The sequence below is a fragment of the Scophthalmus maximus genome, chromosome 3, assembly GCF_022379125.1.
Source record: "Scophthalmus maximus strain ysfricsl-2021 chromosome 3, ASM2237912v1, whole genome shotgun sequence".
Lineage (NCBI taxonomy): Eukaryota > Metazoa > Chordata > Actinopteri > Pleuronectiformes > Scophthalmidae > Scophthalmus > Scophthalmus maximus.
In genome coordinates, this window is record NC_061517.1 from 24368106 (window position 1) to 24393399 (window position 25294).

At 47.1% G+C, this 25294-nt stretch overlaps 1 protein-coding gene across 14 annotated transcripts in view; it reads right to left on the reverse strand.

The window, feature by feature from the left end:
• fbrsl1 (fibrosin-like 1) overlaps positions 1-25294 on the reverse strand; it is a 279461-nt gene that overhangs the window by 90541 nt on the left and 163626 nt on the right. For 12 of the 14 annotated variants that reach the window (XM_047330730.1, XM_047330738.1, XM_047330736.1 and 9 more), the window contains one exon: positions 10382-10411. The exons of the other annotated variants lie outside the window; for them this stretch is intronic. In XM_047330730.1, the coding sequence (XP_047186686.1) occupies positions 10382-10411 (30 nt within the window). The remainder of the gene's footprint in view (positions 1-10381; positions 10412-25294) is intronic. 14 annotated transcript variants of the gene reach the window in all.

Below are 25294 nucleotides of genomic sequence, written 5' to 3' on the forward strand. Positions count from 1 at the left end.
ACCACTCCAGCATTTTATCTGAAAGGCATCACAATCGAAATAATGCTTCTGTCCATCTGGACCCATCTACAATTTACGAAAAAAACAAAGCAAGGGAAAATTGATCCAATCTCCAACTTCACCCTACCCCCCCAGGAAACCTGTGTAAATGTATTGTTAGCATGCAGCCGAACGGATGACGGCGCATCACAGCGGGTGTGAGCTCCTCTCTATTACTGGGGACGAGTTTAAACCCTGGGTGACGGCGACGAACAACTGGCTCGGCCTATTCCCCGGGCGCACCCTTGGCCTTGTTGTTGTAGCGGTAACCATCACACAAGAGATGAGGCCTCACAAGGCTGGAGCTGGCGAGGAGGAAAAAATAATATCAGAAGAGCACAGCATGCTGCTCATCCTTTTACAAGGAGCGTACACCGCAAGCGGAGCATAAAGAGGAATACCAGCTCATACAGAAACAGAGAAAGACACAGCACAGCAGTGCTCTAACGTAAATAGCGTTAGAGCAGGTTTTCTCATGTGTACCGTACGTGTTGGTCCTAGTTTGAGCGAAAGAAAAGGAATAAATGAACCCACGGAAGTACAAGATTGGCGGATGTTCTCTTGAGCGCGAGGGTGTGAGAAGGGGAACCACGTCCTCTAGCACCCAATGCGTCTTCGAATATCCACAGCAGGGAGCAGACTCTCAGAGAGCCTACCCATGACGACAACGTCGTGAAAATCCAAAACCACATCCCCAAACAGAAACCTCCCCAAACAGCGCATCTGGTGGTCAGAGGGGACATTGTTAAAATTTGGAGAGATACGCTCGCTCACTAAGCTGCCTGACAGCAGCCAAACCCCTAGTGGTTTGTGTCTCTCGTAGATGTTCACAACCCCCCCCCCCCCAAAAAAAAAAAAAAAGAGAAGGAAAAAGAAAACTGCCTGGCTCTTCAGAGGCAGGGAGCAAGCAGCAACATCTGCACCTGGCAACCGCCAGCTACGAAGGGGTAACAGGGGACTCCACAGCCCTCCCTCCCAGCTCCCCACCTCCCCCCCAATCCCCTCCTCCCCTCAGCCAGCACACATCAGACAGATGCGTTTGACATTTACATAGCTTTCAACACGTCAGAGACGGGAAATGTATTCCACCAGCGGCCCTGGCTGGAGTCGGGCCTCAACCTGGGCTGGCCGCCCCTCGACGACCCTGTAACTTCGCCCTGAAATGAGGCAGGGCCGGGCAGCGAGGAGCAAGATGGAGAGGGAGGGATGGATGGATGTCTCGAGTCTCCTGGATATTTTCTCTGGCAGATTCCGATAGACGTGCAGGGGGAGGACAATAAGCGCTGCGCGTCCCGGAGCACATTAAAACGACTGGCCAAATTAATCACGCAGTTCCACTTGTCACACTCGGAGGACAGTCTGCCATGAACTCTCCCTGAGAGATAGGGAGAGGAGCCGAGGAGGAACTCGCCCAGCCACGCAGGCGCTGGCATGGCGTCAACGACTGTCTGTATGAATACTGATTGCAAGCCCGTATTGACGGCAAGAAATCTAGAGAGAGAGGAAAAAAGGAATGTACCACTGTCAATTCCTTCTCAAAATCAAACAAAAGAAATAAAAGGAAAAAAAGAGAGAATACACATTAAAGTATTTGTGCTTTGAATGTAAAATTTGTGCCGAAAACTCGACTGTTAATCAAAGTCACTGTGCCAGATTGTGTTGTAACATATCAAAGGACTTCAGAATGTAGTTTCCAGCTGTCTTACAGTTTTAGTATTAGCTTTGGATATGGCTGCTACACCATGACTCCTAAAACATATTTATTTACACATCTTTGCAGCAGTGACTGAATGCCATGAATCAAAAATGCCTTAAGCGACAATAACCAAAAACAAAACTGTGTCCAACATTTTTTAAATGGCCACAAAGAACAGTGAGACAGCAGCTGAGTCACCAAAGTCCATGTCCAAGAGAATATGGTCTAAAACCCACAATGCAAAAAACTTCTTTCTGGGGGGGGGGGGGGCGGCTTTGGTTTAGAAGACATCTCTCCAGGGGCTCAGGCTGAGATACCCCCTGATTGTAAGAGAGAAAGCACTGTCAAACCCAGATCTCCTAGTGTGAGAGCACACTGAGGGGGTAATGGTCCATTTAGATAGTCGAGAGGACCAAAGCAGTGGCAGCTACAAGTGGAACAACACCAATTTCCTGCCGCAATTTGCCTCCTGCAGAGGCTGGGATGAGGTGTGGGGGACGAAAGTGCCACGGCCATGGAGCGTGGAGGCGGGGCCTCAGGTGCACCGGGGGAACCTGCTGTCCTGACGAGGACGCCTGGAGTTCTCTTTGGCCTCGCGCTGAACGGCAATGGCTTTGCTTCAACTGAGATTTCATAATACGTCAGTGAGATGTTTCGTTGCGCCCTCTCATGTTCCCATCCTCTCCGGAACAAACCTAGAAAAAGTCGTGAGTCACTGAGAAGCTGAGGAGGTGGATGTGCTTACATGTGTGTAAGCTGGCATGTGGGTTCGGACCAAAAGAGTTCCCGTAAAGAAATAAATACACTGTGCACCTAACTGGGGCAAAACAAGAAATGGAGTGGTATTTTGAGTGCTGGCGCTGTATTAATATAAGGGTTTACATGGCTCGTGTAGCACCACTGCATATGACTCTCTCAACCACAGAGAGAGAGAAAAAAATGATTGCTCTTGACCCCACTAGGTGTATCTGAAAACACCACCAAGCAAAGTGATTTGATCACAGGATCAAATCTATACCGCCATTTGACCCTTGACCTCCCCGGCAGGCAGCATGGGAAGTCAGCTGATTACCCTGGGTCAGCCCAGGAGCTCTGGATTAGGAAAGTATTGATCTCGGCGAAGATGTAGGCTCCAGAGGGAATGAGATTGAGAGAAAAAGCTCCGCCGGGTAGGAATGATATCGACCAGCAGAAGAAGCCGAGACAGGCTCGCGCGTTAAAAAACATATTTGAGCTCGGGACCTAGGAGGCTGTGCAAACAGAGAGACGGCTTCGGCAAAAGCGCCTTTCACCAAGGCCCATCGAGAGGGGACGGAGAGAGAGAACGAGAGGGAAGGAGAAATGCCTCTTGCATTAGCCAGACACAGAGGCCTCTGGTTCAGGGCTGACACACTTGAGGGAAGAGTCAGCAGGGGCCATGTAAATCAAGCCAGGGTGAGGAAAGATATGGTCCTGACGTGGGGCCAAGCTAAGCAGACTTTAACATTACCCAGAGTCCATGTAAACAGCGCTGAGACCTGGCAGGGCTCGACTTCCATGCAAAGTATGTGGCGGGAGAGGAGAGGAGGAAGGGGAGGAGGACTACAGACAGATTGATGGTGATAGTCGTGGAGGGTAAACTCGAAGAGCTGTCCCCCCCCTCTTCACTAAATCAAAGGGCCGCCTTGTCCTCTCCAACAAGAAATCCCTCAACCTTTGCTTTCAGCACTCGCCGGGGGAGTGACAGAGCCGGCCGGGCTGCCGGTGTGATCCGCCGAGGAGTTTTGGCGAGGGGAAAGAGGAAGACAGTAATGGCAGATGTACGAGGGAAAAGGGAGCATTTATTCAGCTCGGAGAGAAAGAAGAAAACCGAAAAGAAACCTGAAGGGACGGGGAATACACAACTGTGTTATGAATATAGTCATGGAAGAAAAATGGAGACATAGGTGAGAGAGAATGAGAGAAAAAAACGCTCCACTGATTAATGTTGTTTTTTTTCCTGCTCGTCTTTCATAAGGCTCCCTTCAGCTTCTTCTTGTCCCTGCTGACCGTGTGACTGTAGCTGCCTCGCTATCTTGTCTTCAGAGGGGAACACACACACACACGTACAGCCCTCAGCACCTCCCAGTGTTTTGACATGGCCCCGGGCCCCGGAGCGGCTGAGCTGTAGCAGCAGACACTGGGCATTGGAAATTTAAGTCGGGGCGTAGGAGAAATTAGGCGAGGAGGCAAGGAAATGGGATGTTGACTTGAAGTGGCCCCGGGGGCAGCTGAGAGTCTCCCTGTGCAGCTCTGCTGACTGCCTGACAGTTTGATGGAGCGAGTGGAGGCTTCCCCGCGGCCCGAGCCACCGTCTCTAACACTGATGTAGCTCAGTGAGGAACAGATTGAGCCTCCAGGCATCGCTCTGTACTGCTACTCCCCTCCTCTCTCGCTCGCTCTCGCTCTCTGTGCTGCTACTAGCGGCTCTGTCGCACTCTCTCTAATCCTGTCAAGCCAACACGCAGACACGTGTACACGCCGCACATATGCGGGGCGTATGCAAACTGTACGCGTTCACCCAAAAATGACAGTGTACAAAGGCGTCGCGCGCGCAACGAGGACGAGGACACGCAGAAATAACAGCGACACCCGCAGAGAGCCTGGCTCCCTCCGTCTCTTCCCTACAACAGTGGTGTGATGAGCACTACAGATGCTGTTTACTAAGCTCTGGCCGACGCACAGGGGGAAGGAGGAGAAGAGGGAGGGCGGGCGGGATGGAAGGAGAGGCAGAAGGAGGTAGAGTCAGGGGGCTGGCAGGCCACAGCCATAATGAAAAGAATCTGGCGGCGGCCCACTGTGTGCTGGTCATGAGAAGCATGTGCTGCCGGGGGGCTCTACTGCTAATTTCAGGGGGCAGCCAAGCGCTTCACGCTAGACTTGTCATCGGGCCAGAGGGGGCATTCATACTGGGTGACAGCAATTGCGAGAGGGCGGGTAGGGGGTTGAGGGAGGGGGGGGGGGGGGCAAAATGAGAGGGAGAGAGCTCCCCTTCCCCCTCCCTGCACCTCCTGTCCCCCTCTCTGCGATGATCAAACGTTATTGTAGGCAGGGTACAGAATTGCAAACGAGTGTCCTGTAGCAACGGCCTGGAACCGGATTCGACCGCTCCCAACCGCCCTGCTCTCTTCTCAGGTGGCCGCACGGGGCGCGCACCTCATCCCCCGACCCCTGCTGTCCGAACGGGATTTAAAAGTTGCATTTTCCTGGTTAACATGACAATAATAATAATCAGTCATAAAAAAGCGGGCGAGACACAGGGATGGTGCTTGTGCGTTTTGCCGTGCCCCACCTTGGGGGTCGGGATATAGATAATAGTCTCTCTCAATTCTCAATTAAGATTGCGTTATAGTCAATATTTTAGAGATCTTTAATGGCTGATGAATACTAATCGGTATCACCATGTAGCCTAAACATGGCCCCAACATGTCCTTGATTTCTAGTGTTTTCCCCTCTCTTGACAGGACTGGAAGTCCGTTAAAGGGGAAATGACTGACAGGCACATCTCTAATCAGTGCCATCAACTGGCCTGAGGATTTGGTGTGCACTCAGGGTTTATCTCTAAACTCGGCGAGATAAAATGAGCACAAAGTCACCGAAAATCGTTAAAGAGTTGAAAAAAAAAACCCAATGGGGGGGGGGGGGGGGGGGGGGACGACACCCTGTCAGCCCGACCCCTAGATCGCGGATCCAATGAAATGAGAGGGAGGGAGGCAGAGAGAGAGATGCCGGGGAAAGGCAGGGACTACAGAGGAGTCGATGCAAACAGCTGGCTGCTTCCCCCCTTAAAGAAGAAGAAAAAAACTGGCTCTAGTCTGGCAGCCGGGAGAGGGAAGTGAGGGATGAGCAGGGATGAAAGGAGGAGTGTGAGACATGAAGTCAGTGATGAAAGGTGGGTGGCTGATGGAAGATGAGTGGATAGGGGATGGGGAGGGGGGGGATTTACCAGCTTGCAATGAGAAACTTCTGTTCATTGACTCTGAAACAAGCCGTCACAAGAGAAAAAAGGCATGGACGGGAAACGGAGAATCAGAGACGGGGAGCAATGTGGAGCGAAGGAGGCGAGAGGGAGGGAGGGGGGGCGGGCCACATTGCACATCTTTGGGGCTGTGAATAATTTAGAGGAGCACTGGGGAGACGAGACGAAGACGAACACAAAACACTGGCAGCGTTTGACCTAGAGCTGCAGCTACATCAGTGCACATCACAGAGCAGAGAGAGCTCTCCGTGTCTCCCTCTTCCTCCCTCCCCTTTTCCCCGTTTGCCGCTCGCCTGCCTCCCCCTGTGTCAAGGAGGAAACAGCTGTACGCTATTCTTGTTTCGCCTCACATTCCATGAAACTCAACAGAACGGCTGACAACTCCGCTTCATACGGATCCCTGTTTTACTCCCAGCCGGCTCCGGGCACGTCAGAGGAGTTGGAAGAAGCTCGGTGAGAAAACATCCCGGCGATGTCGGACAGTAAAGGCAGATATACGTCGGCCTGCAGATCCCTTGACACAAACGGGTCTTATGATAACGTCAAACGACATGAGAGGGAACATCTACATGAATTTACAGGATGGAGGCATCAACTTCAACGATATCCGACAGGATCTTTTTGCCACCTTGCTGCCAGAACATAGTGAGTGGCAGCTTTAACGCTCCACAAGTGTATCCATCAATTGAAAACTATATATCATTAACTTTTGGCCTCTTACATGCGAGGAAACGGTGATTAAAAGATTATTATTATGACGGATTATACAGTAATGAAAATAATCATTAGCTGCATGTACTAGACAATTATCAAAATGGAGTTTACAGGAAAAAAAATTGTTGCCATTGCAGTTAAAGATGATGACGCAAGCTAAAACTCCCTATTCTGAATATGAACATTCTGAAATTAATACAATTTATATAACAATGTAATATTTACCACTCATATTTGACATGGCATGACGCAGCGGGTGAGCGACCGAGCTGTGGGGGCTGTGGACGGCAGCGGTAAATAACAGCTGCCCTGTGATGAGGCACGGAAGAGGTTAAACAGAGCTTGCTAACGCCACCTTTGTCAAGGTGCCATGAATCATCTGACCTGCCGAAGTGTGTGTGTGTGTGTGTGTGTGTGTGTGTGTGTGACGAAAGGACCACTGGGCATCTGCGGTGGGAGTGACAGTTGGGCGGACGGAGGGCGGTCTGATCAAGCCAGAAGGGAGGGGCCATTTATTACTGTAATTAAGGGAACCGTGCGAGGAGAGGGGAGCGGGGGGACGCGGACGCGTAGTGCTCCGCACAGAGAGTAAATCTCTTTTTTTGATCGACGTTACGGTGTCGTGCGAGGGGAGGACTGCGGATGGAAATGAAACGAAACACGAGGTAACTCGGTTTCCCTTCTTTATTCGCTCGCCCCCCTCCCTCCCTCCCTGCCTCCGACACCCTCTCACTTGTCTCACTTGTCTCCCCGTCTCACTGTCTCCTGCTCGGCCTGCGTGGCTGATATTAATGGGACTTCCCTTGTTTGTAAATGTGCCAAGTTGTGTGCACCACTGCGGGCTGTCTATTATAGCAGGCCTCTGGGGCAGCGCTTCCATATGGCGACACATATGGCACTCAGCAGCATCAATTAATGTTGTTATAATACTGATTTTTATGAGCTTGGGTTTCTCTCCTCTCCTCTCTACCCCCCCGCCCCCCTGTCGCCGATCCTTTGATTCTTCAAACTGCCTCTGTTTCTGAAACCTTCGACAACTTAGCTTCTGAACGGCGGCGGATCTGAAAAAGTTTTTTCCCTGTGCCAAATTCTGAGAGCTGCTAGCAGAATCCACTGAACTCGACTCAAAGGCCTCGAGAATGACTTTGTTCCTGCCGTACTGCGGAAGAAGGGGTGACGCTATTGCCCGTGTGTCAGAATCTTTGCGTCTTCTCTGAAGCCGAGACACTTCGATCGATGAAATATGAAAGAACACGAGAGAGAGACAAAGACAGCCATTAACCAGATCGAAAGCTACGTAAGATAACATGACGTATCCGCGGCCAAACACTGCATTTACCGCCCCAAGTGTCGTTTTGGTCACATTAGCCCAGCGTCAGGGCCTATTAGTGCGTTAAATTAGGCCTGAATTTATGCATAAAGCAATAGGCAGATGCATGTAAGAACAGAATCTGAGGGGCCTTTCTTTTGTTCCTGGTGCCTTTAGTGGTGGATGTGACAGGAAGGGGAACAAGGGTGCAGCAAAAAGCCCCCGCTTAAAAAGATCCCAGCCACACCAGCCTTGTCAGCGTTTCCACAATTAGAGACTAGATCACTGGCGCTTCCCAGCGAGAAACATCTCCCCACCACTTCCTCAATGGAACTCTCTTTTGTTTGAGGAACACACTCAAAGCCGGGTTTTTTAAAAACGTTTCGGATGGCTAATCACTCTCAGGATGAAAGGCCCCGGCGTGTTCGTTTGTCTCAGCGCGGGGAGCTTCCCTTGCCGTTTCCACGTCTCTGATTCTGATTGTTTTTTGTTCGTCTCTTTTTTTGCAGCAGGCGGGCGAGGCAGGCGAGTTGGCAGACAGCGCCGTTTGAAGGTGCAGTCAGACCTGAGTGCAGGCCTGATGCTTTGTAGTGATATTTCCAGCAGCACAATCTCATTACTTTTTGACGTGGGAGATGCGTGCAGGGGCGGATTGTCATTTCACGCTGTCAAAAGTTCCGTGAGGGAACGGAGACGGGAAGGGAACTTCAATGACCTGCACGCCTCTGGCTCATCAAGACGGAATATATTAAACCAAATAACACGGATAAAAAAAAAAATCCCAGGCAACCAGATCCTTGAAGATTCTTGTAAAGTTAATGTCCAGTCCCCGGGGGTGAGGGAATCTCTCTCTCCTTATTTATAATCTATAATCAGATCTGTCTCACAGCCTTCTGGACCTGTCGCTGCACGGCCTCTGAACCTCATTAATCTACATACGGCACTGCATATGTACAAACAGCTCTTTGTGTCTTGAGAGGAAAAAGTCCTGAGGGCTGCATCCCACACCTCTCGAGGATGGTGAGAGCTCCTGGACATTTTCACAAGGGACAATCATTGGCAGCTCCCTCTTTTAAAAAAAAAAAAAAGGGGGGGGGGGGGGGGGGGGGGGGGAGCTGGGGCTGGGGGGTATCCCTCGAATTTGATTTCACACTGAGTTCTTTCAACACAGAGAAAAACTTTGCTCTGTTTAAGAAACTGCCAGGCACTGATTGAAGCGCCTGGTTACCATGCGAACCCCGGGCTGTTGCTGGGGTTACTGTCCCAAAGTGCTTCCTGGGTAATTTTCGAGGTCACTGGTTTGTGCACGCCTATGTGGTGCAGATGCGCCCACCCTCATTCAGGGCCCAGCAGGAGCCCTTTCATTAGGGCCAGTGAATGGCCTCATTCATCCCCTTCACCACAATTGGTCACGCTGCGTCTCCGCAGAGGGCCCAGGACAAACTTTTCTCTCTTTCCACCCCCTGATCCTCCATGCACCACCCACCTTAGTCATGCTCCTCTTTAGTTTCGGGAGCATGAGGTGGCTGAAGCTCCGGGGCTCATTTTTGGCCGCAGACTATGAATTTTTGCTGTATTCTTTTTTTTCTTTTTTAAATCTTTGGGGAATATTTTACCAGTTAATATAGATGAAAATATACTAATTTTTGTCATATTTGGTAAAATGTGCTCCTATCATTAGAATCTGGCAACATCAATGTCCTGCAACCTTGAGTATCTGCCGATACTGATCCAATACTAATCTGATACAATCTTTACCCCACTCGTAAAAATTAATATTAACAATGCATTGTTCAGGATGCACTTTGCTTACCCTGGCCATCTAAAACCTCACACTCAACTGTAAGAAAAATAATCAACTCCCCTAAAGGAAGACACACATAAGACAGCAACATGACTGAGTTATGGAATACTGCTGTTTTATTTCTCACAGAACTTTAAACTGTAAACTGTGAATTAAATAATAATAAATTAATATAAAAATATGATGCCGGAATGTCATTCAAGTCTTATTATATATGTAAATAGGGATTTATTTGGTATGTTTACTGTAATGTATCACATCGGATTTTACTTCTTATGTCTTCCGATATCCGATCCAGTCATTTTGACCAATATTGTCCCGATACCGATATGGAATATTGGATCGGGCCATCCCTAGTTCTTATTCACAAATATTTTTAACGTGGATTATTTTGTACATTTATTTTATTTTTATTAGTTTCCACACTCCAGAGGATCTGTTCGAGAGGGAGTCAGAGCCATTTCATCCCTGAGTAGCTGCTTCTTTATCCACTGAGTCACTCGCGTAACAGCAGCGCTCGGCCATGCCAGTGGGTCCTCTACTCCCGGCCTCCATTTAGTCCTCAAGTGAGCTTAAGCTCTGCCCTAGTGAGAAGTGACTAATTGTCTTGAGTTGTTAGTGTGCCTGGAATGAGCTTCCCCCTCCAATCGGCGGCAGGGGTGCGCAATAATTTTGTTACTCCCTTCCTCCTCCTCCCCTCTCTCTCCTTCTCCTCTTTTTGCAGCAGATTTATCCCCGCTGCTTCTCAACCTACTGAGCTGTAAAATTGAGTGGACGGCAGGCAGGATACAGAATGAGACCTGGCATCGTGGACACACTAACCTTGAGGAGGGCCACTGCTGCTGGCTGCACCTAAAGAGATGGAGACAGAACGTCAACCATATTGGAATGAGGACGGTTAAAAAAGAGGAGGGGGGGGGGGGGGGGTAGTCCAAAGGTAAAGGGTAAAGGTGGTAAGTTCCTTTCTGAAAAAATTAAACAAAACACAAACAATATGACAGCGTGGCAAAGCAGGACTTTATCATGAGGATGGTAAGAAATGTGGATGGTAAAAAAACACAACAAATAGATGAAAGGATGTCATCAGCAAAGAGAAAAAACGGAGAAAGCATTAGGTAACATCGAAACTGACCATGTCTCTCCTTAAATCCCTTGTTCTTCCCCACTACCATGTTTATGATACAATAGTGTATGTGATGTCAGTCCCATGATCCCTCAGCTGTTGTAGTGTACAGCCAGCATATCTACAACCTTTCGCAAATAGACACGTCATTCGGAAATTCTAAAATTTCTGACAGTAAGGAAACATAAATTGTGAAAAAGTGTAAAAGACAAAGTAGCCCCAGAGCCTTTCTGTTACCAAGCATTTCAAACGAAAACCACCCTTGCTAATGAAATCAACTTGTATAGCTTCTCGTGGAATGAATCTGGGCAATCAATTACTATGAATCACATATATACTAGTGGCAGTTTGGATGTGAACAAATGAAGTCTCAGTCCCTTACAGATGATATTAGCACTGTGAGCTGCCCTCCCTCTCTCTCTCCACGAAAGATTAAGCAGGTTTGTACTCTCCCAGGCGGGCAGCACTCCCCCCTCCGGGGCACTGCACTATCATTTGCAGGAAAATGACTTCAGTAATGAAGAATCCAAGCCCATAAATCCTCGTGGCCTCACCTTCCTCCGCCGCCCAAGTCTCGCCGAACAGCCAGTAAAAATTCCCTTTAAAAAATTCATAGTGCAATTTTGCTCAAATCCCTCCCAGCAAGCACAATTATGGAACTTTCATCTCAATTGATTTATGTCCTGGGCTAAAGGGGGAAGGGGGGCTGACTTGGAGGGGGGTGGGGTTGCGGAGCGAGAGAAAAAAAAACAAGTGGTAAATCATTGTTTTTAAAAGGGGAGGCATGAGGCCTTTTGTCACTCTGCCTGCATGTGTTTTTGTATTGCAGGGGATGGAGAGGTGCATGGACAAGGGGAGGAGGAAGAAGAGGGAAGGCAACGTCTGACGGGTTTGAAAGCAGAAGTGAAATGGCAAACAGGGGAGGAGGAGGGGGAGGGAGGTGGGGGGTAGCGGTATTCCACTTGATTAATAACACTAATCAAATTATACAGTGTTCCACTGTGCCCCGAAATCTGGGGCCATAATGTCCTCTAATGGCGAGGTTCATGGAGCTAAACTTCAGAGGGAAAACACGGCGCTGACTGCTGCATGCCTTAATGAAGGCAGTAAAACATCCATTTCCAGAAGCCATGAAATGAAAGGCAAGATTGTACTGTAGATGTGCACCCAGTGGCTCCCCCACTGCAAGAAAAAAAAAGGAGAAAAAATGGATGGCTGTTAACACAAAAGACAGTGTCGGGGAGAGAGGGAGAAAGAGAGGGAGAGATGCAAGGCTATAAGAAGAGAAATGAGGGGAGAATAATACAAGTGAAGAGATTTAAAGGGCAAGAACACCGAGAGTATGAGGATATAAAAAAGTGCAGGGATGATGAAGTGAGGATGGAGAGACAGATTGGTGGATCCTCTCGCTGCTTTATTTTCCGGGAGAAGTTCTCTCCCTGGCATGAAGACAATCTCTGTCTGTCTGATTATGGATGAGCCGGCCCGCTTTACTATGTCTGTTATACTTAGTGCCGCCGACAGCGGCCACAATTCATCACTATTTAGTTGCTGATGCACCTAACCACAGCATCCTCCCCCTCATCTATCTCAATGCCGTTCCATTAGAGTATTCCCCATGTCCATCCGGGCATGCATTCTGTTGGTCTATCCGCCCATCTGTGTTTCCATCCATCCATCCATCCGACCATCCGTACATCCATCCATATGCATGTATCAATCCTTCGAAAAATCCATCCAATCTTGTGTCATTCAAAAGATCTGACAATCACGACAACATTGCTCTGACCTTAACTGTCATCTTGGTGTTCTAGGTATAGAGGTGATGTTATATTATGTTTGCCATAAGGCAGTACGACTTCATGGCACAACACATGACCAGCATCAAAATCTAAGCATAACGTGTAAAGTTAGCTAAAGGCAAAAAGGGTAGTCTTGCAGAAAATGTCTGCTGCAGCCTTACAAACACAGACTCCCGACATATATACAAAAGCATTATGCTTTGCATTTAATCTACTAAATTGCACATGCTACAAACGATCAAATCAGCCTTTGAATCTTGAGTAAAGCAAATGTTGTTAGTAGTCCTTGGGGCAAAATTTCATCTGGAGCAAGGAGAGGGGGAAAAAAACTCACAACAAAGCTGAGAAAACACAGATTGCTATTGTTATTATTATCATAATTACAGCTGCGCTTATCATGCAAGCAGCCTCAATCAGGATGAAATACAGTTTCATTTGACGAAGCTTCCTGTTTTGACTGGCTTGAGTTTGGAAAACCGCACACTTGGCTGGCGTGCCAAAAACTCAATCAGGCGCAATTACATAGCCATCAGATAGAAATGTAATTGATTTGAAAGCTGACATGAGATATAACTACATTACAGTGGAGGCACAGTGGGGAGGCTCCTTGGGGACGGGGCCTACGGGGAGCTCATTACCGCCAAGCTTTGAATTATTGAGTGCTATGGCAGTGACATTGAGGAACAGAGGCGGGCCATTGGCTGTAAAAAAAACCAAAACTCAGCAAGTGTTTATCTCAACTTACAGCAACCTAAGACATCTGAAGGAGTGATCTGCCCGTGCATGAATATTGCACGGGGAGAAGTTGTAATGGTTCATAACTGGAAGGGTTTGGGGCCAAGAGAAGAATCATCATGCCTCCTCTTTCCCCCCTGGACTATCTGTATAGAGCATAGACCAAATAATTCTTGGGTCACACATTTAGCACTAGTTTGCATTGAGTCTGTGAAGGCACCGCGTGTGTCGCCGTGCACAATGAGAGCTGTGTTGGCTGATCGCGGGGCTTTCTGAAATCTACTTTCACTTAAAGGGGCAGTGCGCGATTCTAAAGCAATGCACGTTTTGTAAAAATCAGCGAATGTTTCCTCACCGTCCGTTGGCTGTCGGCTCTGTGTGGGTGTGCGCCCCCCAAAAAAGATCCGGGTATTCGGCGCAGCCCAGGCTCCGTAAAGCGGAAACAAAAAAAGGGTGCGGACCACACCACACAAGCAGTTTGTAAAGATCACTCTGTCTGTAATGTATGTGTTATGTGTTATTGGTTACAAAAACACCACTAGGCGGCACTGTGCCCACAACGTTACCTTGGTTATCTTTATGTACTTGCTTGTGTAATTCCTTCAATAAAAGTGCGTAATTTGTACCGCTAAGACGTGGGTCATTATTGTTTATCAGATTGGTTATCTAAAGCTAACTCACGATACAATAATCGACACCTTAAGAGCCGCGCTGGCGGGTGGCCCTGCAACGCTGCGATCTTAGCCTCGTGGTTAGTGCGTCGGTCTCCCACACCGAGGAACCGTGTGCATGTCCCGGCCAGAACAACAGAGACAACAAACAAGCTTTCTCCAGAGTCGCTTACTGCCCCTTTAAGTAAAATCCACTTTTGTGTCGTCTAGTTTGGCAGTTGCCGAGCTCGCTGGCGAGGTTCATGGCTAGCAACATATGGTGGTGCATGTGTCAATTTGTCTGTTTTTCTTACCAGTACTTTTTTTTAAGCAATCTACCGGTGCTTCTTTAATCCAAAACACCCCCCCCCCCCCCCCCCCCCCCCCCCCCCCGCCCTCTATTTCTTAGCATTACAGACACAAAGAACTTAAACTAGGTGGCAGCCTCCCTGGAGTCAGGGTGGGTTGCGAGGGAGTGAAGAAGCACATCTGCCTGACCCTGACCACCAGCCTACAGGCCTTCCCTGAAGTGCTGAGGGGCGACTATTGAGAGGATAAAGATATAAGTCACTGCAGACGGGCCTCAGCATCCCCCAGGAACCCGGTGACTGCCTACCTCTGGGAGAGCTATGCCCCCTAGGCTTCTGCTACTGATCTCCCTCTGTCTCTCTCATTCTTCTATCACTCTCCCTCTCTCCTCACGCAGGCCTCCTGTGAGCTCTCTCGCAAAAATGAGAACTCAATTAATTCAGGCGAAATGAGGACAAGAGAGGAGGAGGTCTGGGGAGCCCAGGGAGCCAGAGAATGAGCTGGAGAGGGGAAGCCTCGTGGAGCCGCTTGTCAATCTGTGGCCTGGAAACAGCAAACAGAGCATGGGGTGACTGTGCATGTGCATTAAGTCTTTAGCCAAGCTAATTCTGTCTGCAGTTTAAACATGGCTGACGAACGAACGCTCCTCATTACAGAGGGGGATGCTGGGTATACAGACATGTCAGGGGGAGGCAGACGAGGAGGGAAAAAAAGAGAGCAATCCCTGAAAGAGATGAGGACCGAACAGACGTGATTGAAAACACGCTGACACTCCCTGGCAATCCCCTGCACGTTGTTCATCACATGGATGCTGGTGGGGTCTCACACGTTGGCCCTTATTAGAGTTCAGTGATGACTTCACACTGCCGTGACAGACTCTGTAGACGCGAAGCTCAACTTACCGCCTCACGGTTGTTATGCCACTTGCCAACCGGTCAAGCTTACAGCCAAGCCTGTCTAAACACTAACAGTGTTGTCATTTTTAATATTAAAATATGAAAATAAATCCAATTTGACTTGACTTTGTTTAGGTTTGACAACTGTGTTCTTCTTTTCTACTGTATTAAGGTTTTCGTTTGAGTCAAACTCATTGGCCAATCCTGACAGAACACAAAGATGTGATGGTAGACAATTTCTGAAGGAAGGCTGTTGCTGCGAAAAAGCTACAATTTCTTAAACTTGGATGCTTCACACACACACACACACACACACACACACACACACACACACACACACACACACACACACACACACACACACACACACTCAATCTGGCAGCACAGGAGATCTGTACACACACACACACACACACACACACACACACACACACACACACACACACACACACACACACCACAGGTTCAATGTGGACACTAAAGGAGATTACTGTCACCAGTTCAATATCTGACTAAATGTGTACATATGATCTGACCCTCCGCCCTTCTGTTCTTGAGTCATGGTGTCTGATAGTGGCCAGAAAAGTGTTTTTGTAGAACATTATGATGTCACAGTGAGGTTACCCTTTACCTTTGGGTTACAAAAATGTCACTTTGTCCTATTAGACATTTGTTTGTTTTTTTAGGCCACTGCGACTTTGACCTTTAACCGGCAAATTCGAACTATCAGTGCATCTTTGAGTAAAAGTGGACGTTAGTGCCACATCTGAAATTTTTTTGACTGGGTTAGGGGTTAGGGGTAGGGCTGTTGCTGGCCTTGTGGCGTACTGACACTAAGTGTTTGCATTAGGGCCCCTCAAAATAAGCTACACAGCACTACTGTAGCCTGTGTTTGACTGAAGGTGATGACCAAATGGAAGTGTGAAAAGGCTGCATGTGCAGTACATCGCTTGTGAACGCGACCCGTGACCTTGAAAACATGCGGCCCATGCTAAAGACGCAAAGTTGTGGTGGTCGGACAGACAACAGTCATCGATCTTGCATGAGCCCGGTCACCCTGCTTAATGTCACATTAAGGTGCTACAAGCCACCACACAGCTCAGCTCATTTTTTTTCACAGCCTTGCAAGAAAAAAAACACTGGCAGAAAACCAGCTGTTCAAAGGGGCTGCTGCCAGTTTTTGAGGTCACTCGTGTGTACTCACACACAAACACACACACGTCATTTGTGATATGAGGTGGCACGCTGTGGTATTTCCATCAGCTACCAATGCTAAGTAGGCTAAAAGCAAAATTGACACTGCACCCCCCTATTTTTATCGTCGGGTTTGTTGCTCCGAGCAAACAGCTGTTTTCTCCGTGTCGCAGAGAGCTAAAAACGCAAATAAAAACAAATGACCCATTTTTACCCTTTGACTACTTGTAAGCTGTGAGATGTTACCTCCACACGATGGCGTTGTAAAAGTAACCGCTTCTCCCTCTGACGGAGTGTAAATCTCACGGTATTCTGGGATACTTTTATGTTCATCTTTGACTGCAGTGCATATATTACAACGTTGTTTTTTTTATATACACCAGTCCCAGCTCTAGGACACGGCTAGTAAAAAACAGGCAAGTCAGACAGTTCCAAATTTTCATTTGATAAATACCTGGCATGTAAGGAGACAAGGGGACTGTGGAAAATGTGTTTCCAAGAAAATCAGTCTGCCACTAGTAGTTACAGTGATTGAATAGCCTGTAAACAGAAGCAGCAGACCCGCTTGACGCTCTCTGGGAGATACTAATATAGTTGTGCTTCCAGGAGCTGAAGGGGAAAGGGGGGAGGTGGGGCGCTGAAGTTCATGAACTGAACAGTGGGCGCAGGAGCGTTACAAAAATTACCCTGTCTCCGGACTTGGCCTCGTCTCTGAACTGAAGCTGCAGAGTAAAAGCACAAGACTGTTGAGCGAAGTACGTCAAGTCAGTCATAAGACACCCTCGGTCAATGGCTGATAGTGTTCCTCGGATTAGCCCAAAATAAAATTAGATCTATCTTTAACAATCTAATAAAAAAAAGCCATATGATGACACTTTGCCTCATTTATGCTTTCCATTTTCTCCTCCGCAAACCTCCGAGGAGAATAAATTCCCCTTTGTCCATGGTGCTGGTGAAAAAATATCTTTTTGCTAGTGTGCCAGCATCTCCCCGATCTATGAAATTTATCACAGTCAGAGATAAAAAAGAAATTCTAGATCTATTTCCAATCAAGAAAGTGTGGAGACAGTCATGTTGATGTTGCAGGTCGAATTAGAGGCAATATGAGCATGAAAATGAATCAAGCATACAATTTAGCACTCCAGCTGAAGGCATGTCTTTGTGCCTTTGCCACACATCAGCTGACATTGATAATGTATTAAGCCTAAGGATATTACACTAATAAACAACCTAAAAAAAAAGGCCAGCGTTCTTCTATGGCCTGAGTTCGGGGCCTGCCTGTAATGAGGCATGAAGCTTTTCACCACAAGGTCAACCACTCAACATCTTTGTTATTAGATCAAAAACATATTCAGTTATACGCCGTCCTCCCAAGTCCTGACAGCAAAACGACACATCTCCTGTGACACCGATGGCATAAATGTGTAAGATAAACTGCTGTTTTAAAAGAAGTTGTTTCACTTTCTTGATGTCAGCTATCTGGTGAATAATTGATATTTTCGGAGATGGTGTCAACTTCCACAGAGCTTTGAGACGGAGGAGCGACGAGAGGCAGCAAGAGTTTAAACTCTGCAGCTACAGCAGTTGTGTCGTCGGAGGTGAGCAGTAAAAAATGTGTGAAAAACCACAGGCGTGTGACTATTGTGCAAACATGTCAAAACCACAAATGGTGTCGTGAGTCGCTTAAAGAGCAAGTTTTCTATATAACGGGTTCAAGCCACAGACCGAAACAAATTGAAGCCTCGTCGTGTGAAACAAACAGACAACTTTAGTTTCCCAGCCGCTGAAACTGGTACATACGCAAAGTTGACAACATAATGAACACACACATACAAAATTGCTTGACGAGTATAATGAATTATGAAAATGATGTGCTATGGCCTTCACAGTCACCAGATCGCAACCCAACATACACCTATGGCAGATTTTGGAGAGTGCTCTCCAAACTTTAGTTGTATACTTTTACTTATACTTATACTTTGGAATAATGGTGTTGTTCCTTTAAGAAGACTTCCAGACGACCAATGGACCAGTGATGCTGCATTGGAAGCTTGTGATGGCAAAAGACTGTGTACAATTTTTCTGTTGAGTAAAATTGCTCATTTTGCCATGATACAAAAAAGAAAATAATCTGAGAAGCAATGGAAATGTACTGTTCACTGTGTCAGGCTCAAAAAGCTTTTAGACCATGCCATAGATACTCACCTAAATCGCCAAGACACCTGCGCCACATCTCCCCTGACCTGAACCAGAATCCCAGGCAGAGAAACCCAACGCAACCGTTCGGTTTAGTTTGCCCTAATGGGGCCATCTAGGCTCCGAGAAACCTTACCCCGGCCTTCGCTCTAATCCCCGGGGAGTGAAATATAGGGGCCAGCAGCATACAGATAAAGCATCAAGTGATTGCATATCTGTGACGGACCACCGTAGCAGTCTTCAAATGTGGCCTCTGTGACACTGCTAATTTGACGTTCCCTTCTCCCGTTCTGCACTTGGCCCTGAGGTAAGACCCCGTATCGACTTACATCTAGCCGGTTAGCTTCGAATAACAAGAGCCGCATCAACTTAAACTGATTCCGTTGAGCGGAATTGCACACAGTCCATTGGCTATTGGCTAGCGCCGGCAGAGTAAATGGCGGCTGTGTGTAGCGCCGGAGAGTATCAGTTGACCCAGACCAATTATTCATATGGCCTTGTTGTGATGGCTGCTGTTCCAGTAAGTTCAGACAGGTGCAGCTGAAGGAAAACAAAAAACATCTAAACCAGAGTTGACATTGCTGGGTATCTGCAGGAAACTATGGAAGAAAATCTGATGCCTCAAAAAGGGGGGGGGGGGGGGGGGGGGGGGGGGGAGAATATCCCTCAGAGTGGTGAGCTCTCTGTGTGTTGTAAGTGGATAGCAGTGTGACAGCTTTACATTCCCCAATGGGGGGTTGTATTTGATGCAATGGAAGATATGATTGAAGAGGGGTGCTCATGCATGGCTGAGAGAATTGTGCAGCTCCTTAAAAAAAAAATAGTACACTCTGTGTCCTCACAACCACAGACAGGCATTGCCTTGAAATTTGTAATTACCGTAATTTTGATTTCGACAAATGGGCCTCCAACACGCTCTGCAACAGCAAAAATACAGGTTGCGTTACCCTAGGAGGGGAGCCTACCAAAAGCATCCGTTGACAAAGCTTTAATTTAAAACCTCTTGGATGGAAAGGCATTTAAAATGTCCGCAAGAATATTCAGAAAAATACCATTTAGTTAGGTCTTCGACTTTGACATAAACCCTGTGACTCATGCGAGGAAAACGGGGAAACCCTTTCACCTTTATATTCATGTGATCGTCTTGTTTTGCCTCGATCTACAATCAAAATGAACCAGAGAAATGTGTACCCACAAATGCGCACACAAAAGACCCACTTATAAAAAGCACAATAGTGTGGCAATTAGCGGCTAGAGAGGACGAATGCTGGATCGGTTACAGTTGTTGAATGTTAATTACAGCGTTTTACGGGGCTGAGGAGATAACGAGTTAGCGCCTGGTGACAGCAGCGACACGTCCTCTAACGAGAGCCGTGGAAATTTATGAAACTTGAGATCAGGGACAATGAGGCGTTACTGGCTTGTCAGACGCTCTCCCGCTCACCCTCCCTTTGTCCTAATGAAATCAGACACTTGTTTCTTTCTCCTCTCGATTCCTACCAGCGACGTTAGCCTGAGAAAATTATTGTTCAACGAGAAAAGTAAAAGTAAAAAATCAGCAGATTGGGATTCTGCCCATGTCCACTCCAAATACCTTATAATCTAACACTACCACGGCCATTACCTAACCAACTTCTGTCACAGTTTAATGGTAGGAGAAATATAATCTGAAAACATGTGGACACATAAAGGCCATAGATAAACAGGGGGTCATATTTCAGATAATTCCCTGTCTGGGGCAGGAAACATAGCCGGTAGCCAGACAAATGTGAGTGACCATTCTTTCCCGTCTGTCTAAACAGAGAGGGATCAAGGGCTTGGTGAAATCCGAGGGGTTAATATGGTCACGTTGTGAAGCCTGGTTTGGAATTTAGGTTAATGGAATCATTGATAGGGCTCAGCTCGCATGCCAGCAACGCTTAAGAGGATCCATACTTCATGACTTAGACAAATCCTGGGACATTCTTCAAAGTTTCCCCCACTGACCCTGGCGAGACTCTTTGAAATACACTCACAGAAGTCTGAGGATTTCACTGGGCCTCGAACAGCCACCGCTAACCAGAATCCCCCAGGCGGGTCCAACAGCCTAAATGGCTTTTATCGAATATTACATCAGTTACCGTGGGGCAAACATGGGCCCCAATGGAAATATCAGGCATAATAAAGACAAGGAGGGCCTGTTTTCTTTTTTCCCTGGCAAATTACTCTGAAACGTGATTAAGAAAGTACGGGAAAGTATGAAAGTATGAAATTGTATTTTATGACTGTAAGAATTTGACCTTCCAAAAAAGAAACAACTAAGCATTATTTAGTTATTTATGAAAAATCAAACAAAATGGACAGGGTTTGTTTTGTTTGACACTGTGATAAGTCGGCTTTCTATCTGACAGGGAGAACTGAGTATGTCCATAGACAATTGTAACTCTGCACCTCTAACAGTAAAGACAAGTGTTCCTCAAGAATCTGTCTTGGGACCAATTCTATTTTCTATTCATATAAATGATCTTGGTGTAGGATTAAATGACCTCTATATGCACATGACACAATTATTTATATGGTGGCACCATCTTTGAACACTGCGTTGAACAGAATTAGCTTCAGAGTACTGTCATTCTCCTCTAATGTAGCTTTAGATTTAAAGATTTAGCTCCTAATATCCTCAATGAAGCTGCTACCGATACTCATGGTGGGAAAAACAATAATTTATGCAGCTGAAGGAGGAGAGACTCACCTACTGGAGAGAGAGCAAGAGACAATCTTTTTTAAATACCACAGAAGACGAGGCGCCTGGGATGGTGTTCAGATGTCAATAAAAACAGGTGTTAACCAGCTTAGCTAAGATGTTAAGAGCTTAGATAATCCTAGCCTGGATCCGAGGGGGATCCGGCTCTGGAATACTAATGCTTAGGATGCACTGTTAAATCTCACAGAGTTGATTAGGGGGTTGGGTTTGAGTGGTACTGCTACTACAGGCCGTTAAAGCTCAATTTGCATCGTCTCGCAATTACCAAGGCCTGAAGAGTAGGGGACGCTCACATGTAGAGTATGCTTGGTTGTGAGAGGGGTCATCAAGGTCCACAAGCAGCCATCACTCTCTGTACTACACAAGCATAGATCAATTGTTTCAGTTATTTTCCACCATGTTATTTAACGTACAATGGGAGCTATACACTCACCGAGCACTTTAGTGGGAACATTATACTACTGGTGGTTATAGGGCCTCCCTCTGCTCTTGAAAAATCCTCAACTCTTCATGGCATGGATTCCACAAGATGGTTGGAGATAACCCCGCATCTGCAGATTCGTCGGCTACACATTCATGCTGACCATCTCCTGTTCCACCACAGCCCGAAAAAGTGATCGATTGGATTCCTTGATCTGGTCACTATGGAGGACACTGAAGTCCACTGAACTCATTGTCATGTTCATAAAAGCAGTTTGAGACGACTTTTGTCTCGTGACATGGAGCATTGTCATGCTGGAAGAAGCCGTTAGATGGTCAACTGTCGCCTTAAAGGGAAACACGTTGTCAGCATTGATACTCAAGAGAGCATTCAAACCATGATTGATTGGTATTAAGGGGATGGAAGTGTGCCAAGAAAACCACCCCTATAACCACAACCACCACCACCAGCTGGACTGTTGACACAAGGCAGATTGGTTCCATTCTGACCCGACCATCTGCAATCTGAAGCAGAAATCCATGCATCAAATGGGAATACGTTTTTCCAGACTTTAACTGTCCAGTTTTTGGTGACCCCGTGTCCACTGAAGGCTAAGATTTCTCTTCTTGGCAGACAGGAGTGGAACCTGACGTGTTCTCCTGCTGCTGTAGACCATCTGCCTCAAGATTCCACATGCTGTTCAATTCTGGGATGCTGTTCTGCTCGCCATAGTTATAAATAAATAAATTGCTACGTGAGCTACTGTGGCATTTTTGTCAGCTCCAACCAGTCCGACCATCCTCCTCCGACCTCTCAACCGCAAGGTGCTTCCGTCAGCAGAACTGCTGCTCAGTGGATGATGTTGTCTTTTCTGCGAGTCAACTCTGGAGACTGATGTGCGTGGAAATCCCAGGTGATCAGCAGTTTCAAACCAGCATGTCTGGGACCAACAAACATGGCACTGTCAAAATCACTGACATCACATTTGCTCACCATTCTCATGTGTGATTTGAACATTAACTGAAGCTGCGGACTTTTATCCGCAGGATTTACATAACATGACCTAATGAATAAACAGGTGAACATTTGGTCCTAAGAAAATCATTCCTAAAAACAATTCTGTCTCAACTCGCCATGAACAATTATATTTATATGGTCTTTGTAGGTTCATCGCTACCAACAGTTTCACACTGTGTCCTCCCTGAACTGCGTGATACGTTTGCCAAACATGGATGATGAGTTACAAGGCAGCAACATGAGATGCTTCACATATAATTAATGTGTTTCTGGCGAAAGCTACGGGAAGGCCTTGAAACTTCTCTACGTGGTAAATCATTTCAAAGAACAACTTTGCTTTTAGATAAGTTGTAAACACTAACATGATTTAGTTTCTTTGCTATGATCTGAGACACCGGGGGGCATGAAGACACGTTAAAGTACTGAACTCATGAAGAAATGCAAATTTTCTGCAAAACTTATCTGAACACAAACAGATAGCATCAAAAGCGAATGTGCAACTGCACCAAAACACAAAAAAAGGCAACTCCGCATGAAAAAAAAAACTGCCCAAAGAAGAAAAAAGCAACAGACATTGTTTCATCTCGTATATTCAACTCCACGGTGTGCAGACCCGCCCCGCCTCTCCCTCAAACCACTCCCCTCGCCCTCAGCAGTCTCAGAGATGACACCTCCATTTGGATAAAAATCAAAATATATGCCACACTCTGTTTCACCTAATCAACTTTGAATGTACCACCTCGCCTGCTCCATACATTCACACACCCTCTCACATGCCACCCCATAATCAAATCAGCATCTGGTGTCAGGGTGGCTTGCCGTTTGGGGTGTTCTCATTTGTAAACACCACCTGCCAGCTCTCACTCTCCCCGGGTGACATTAGCGCAAGCGTGAAATGTGATTTAGCGCTGAGCAAACCTCTGCACCGAGCGCATCTGAGTCTGCCCACCTGGAAAGCGGGCATGAATAATCTATGGTGACCTAAGTCGCAGGCAGATTTCATGCATAAGACACAAGCCAGACAGCGGCGGTAACACGGTCCAGCAGGATAAACTGTGCTGATGAGCTGATTTCATCCTCGCCGACGGGAGGAGGGGGGATTTCGGGGCGTTAAGTCTGTTATTTCCTAACACTGTAATTCAGTGTACCTCCTGTCAGCCTCAAGCGCCCAACTCAATTATTAAGCTGGTGATTATATACAGTTATAGCGGGAACTGTGCAATAGGAAGAAGTGTCATCGTTATTAACGCACAATCTAGGCCCTGAATGTGTCCTGGCGTCACCCTCAAAACGGGGATCGATCGGCGTTCCAGCATTTCCCCCTCCTGACCACTTTATTTGCTCCACCACAAAGCTGCGAGACAAGGTCCTTGTTAATCACACACATTTAGCTATTGATGCAAAGCCTTTAAGCGCCACGGAAACTAAGGAGATCAATCATAAGACAATTTATTTTCATTGGTCAGGTCTGGTAAATACGAGGCCGCTCCACGCCTTCTGCGTGATCACACATAATGTAATCAGATTTCCATCGATGGAGTACCGGAGCTATGATTAGATTTCCCCGCGGGGTAAAGGAAGACATGTAGATATTCACTCCTCAGCACTGCACACCGGCTTTACAACTGGTGCCGTGTGCACTGCGACGCGGAACACCAGATATATCACCTTTAAGCTGCCAGCATCTTGCCTTGTGATGAATGTCAACAAAGTAGTTAGCGGGGAGGAAATGAGAAAAAGAGAGAGAGACGAGGAGAGGAGAGGGGGGGAAAGGACACACAATTATAAAAGCCTCATTTCTTCAGAGAACCATAAAGTCCCGTCCCAGAAGGGCAGCTGAGCACAAATCAATTTCTTTCAGTCGATTACAAGCACTGAGGTTCTAACCTTCATTTGTGAGTCTAATACTCCAACAGTTATGTAGAACACATACCAATTAAGCAATTCTGTTGGAATAAGAGGGCCGTGAACCGACGCGATTATGGAGGCCGGGCCCCTGGGGATGTCGGGTTATCGGCTCAGGAGCAGGGAGAAAGAGGGGAGCAGGGCAGGAGGGAACGGGGGCGAAAGAAGGCAAAGGGAAGAGGAGAAATTGAAGCCAAGGAAAAAAGCCATTTATTAAGTCTAATACTCTGTGAAATGTTCCCGTGGTAATAAGGCGGAGAGATTGCGTTAATATCAGGGAGCCATGCAGAAAAGGTCACTCGATATCTGCACCGCCCACCGGGGTCGCACTGATGGGAGCTGCTCAAACACATCTGATAATGCTCTCAGCGCAGGCGCCCGATGCCAGAGGTCGAGAGGATGGCAGCTTGGGAAAAGATGCCATTTGTGGAAATTGCACTGATGTACCACTGTGCTCTGACACAATTCTCACTGCTGGCTTTTTATGTGCAGAGACAGCTGTGCGACAGGGCGAACGGAATAAGCATGATGACACCCAGTCAAAGATTATCAAGCATAAGTGTAGAGCTCTGTGGCGCATTATGTCTTCTGCTAAGTTTTGATTCTGCGATCATTCGTCTCCGCGATGACACGAGCTACACAGGAAAAGGCAGCCGGCAACCTCTTTCGGATTTTCAGTATCTGTTTGCACACGAGCTCATGAAAGGAAACGCATTAGAGGCACTCTCCATCTTTCTATTGTCA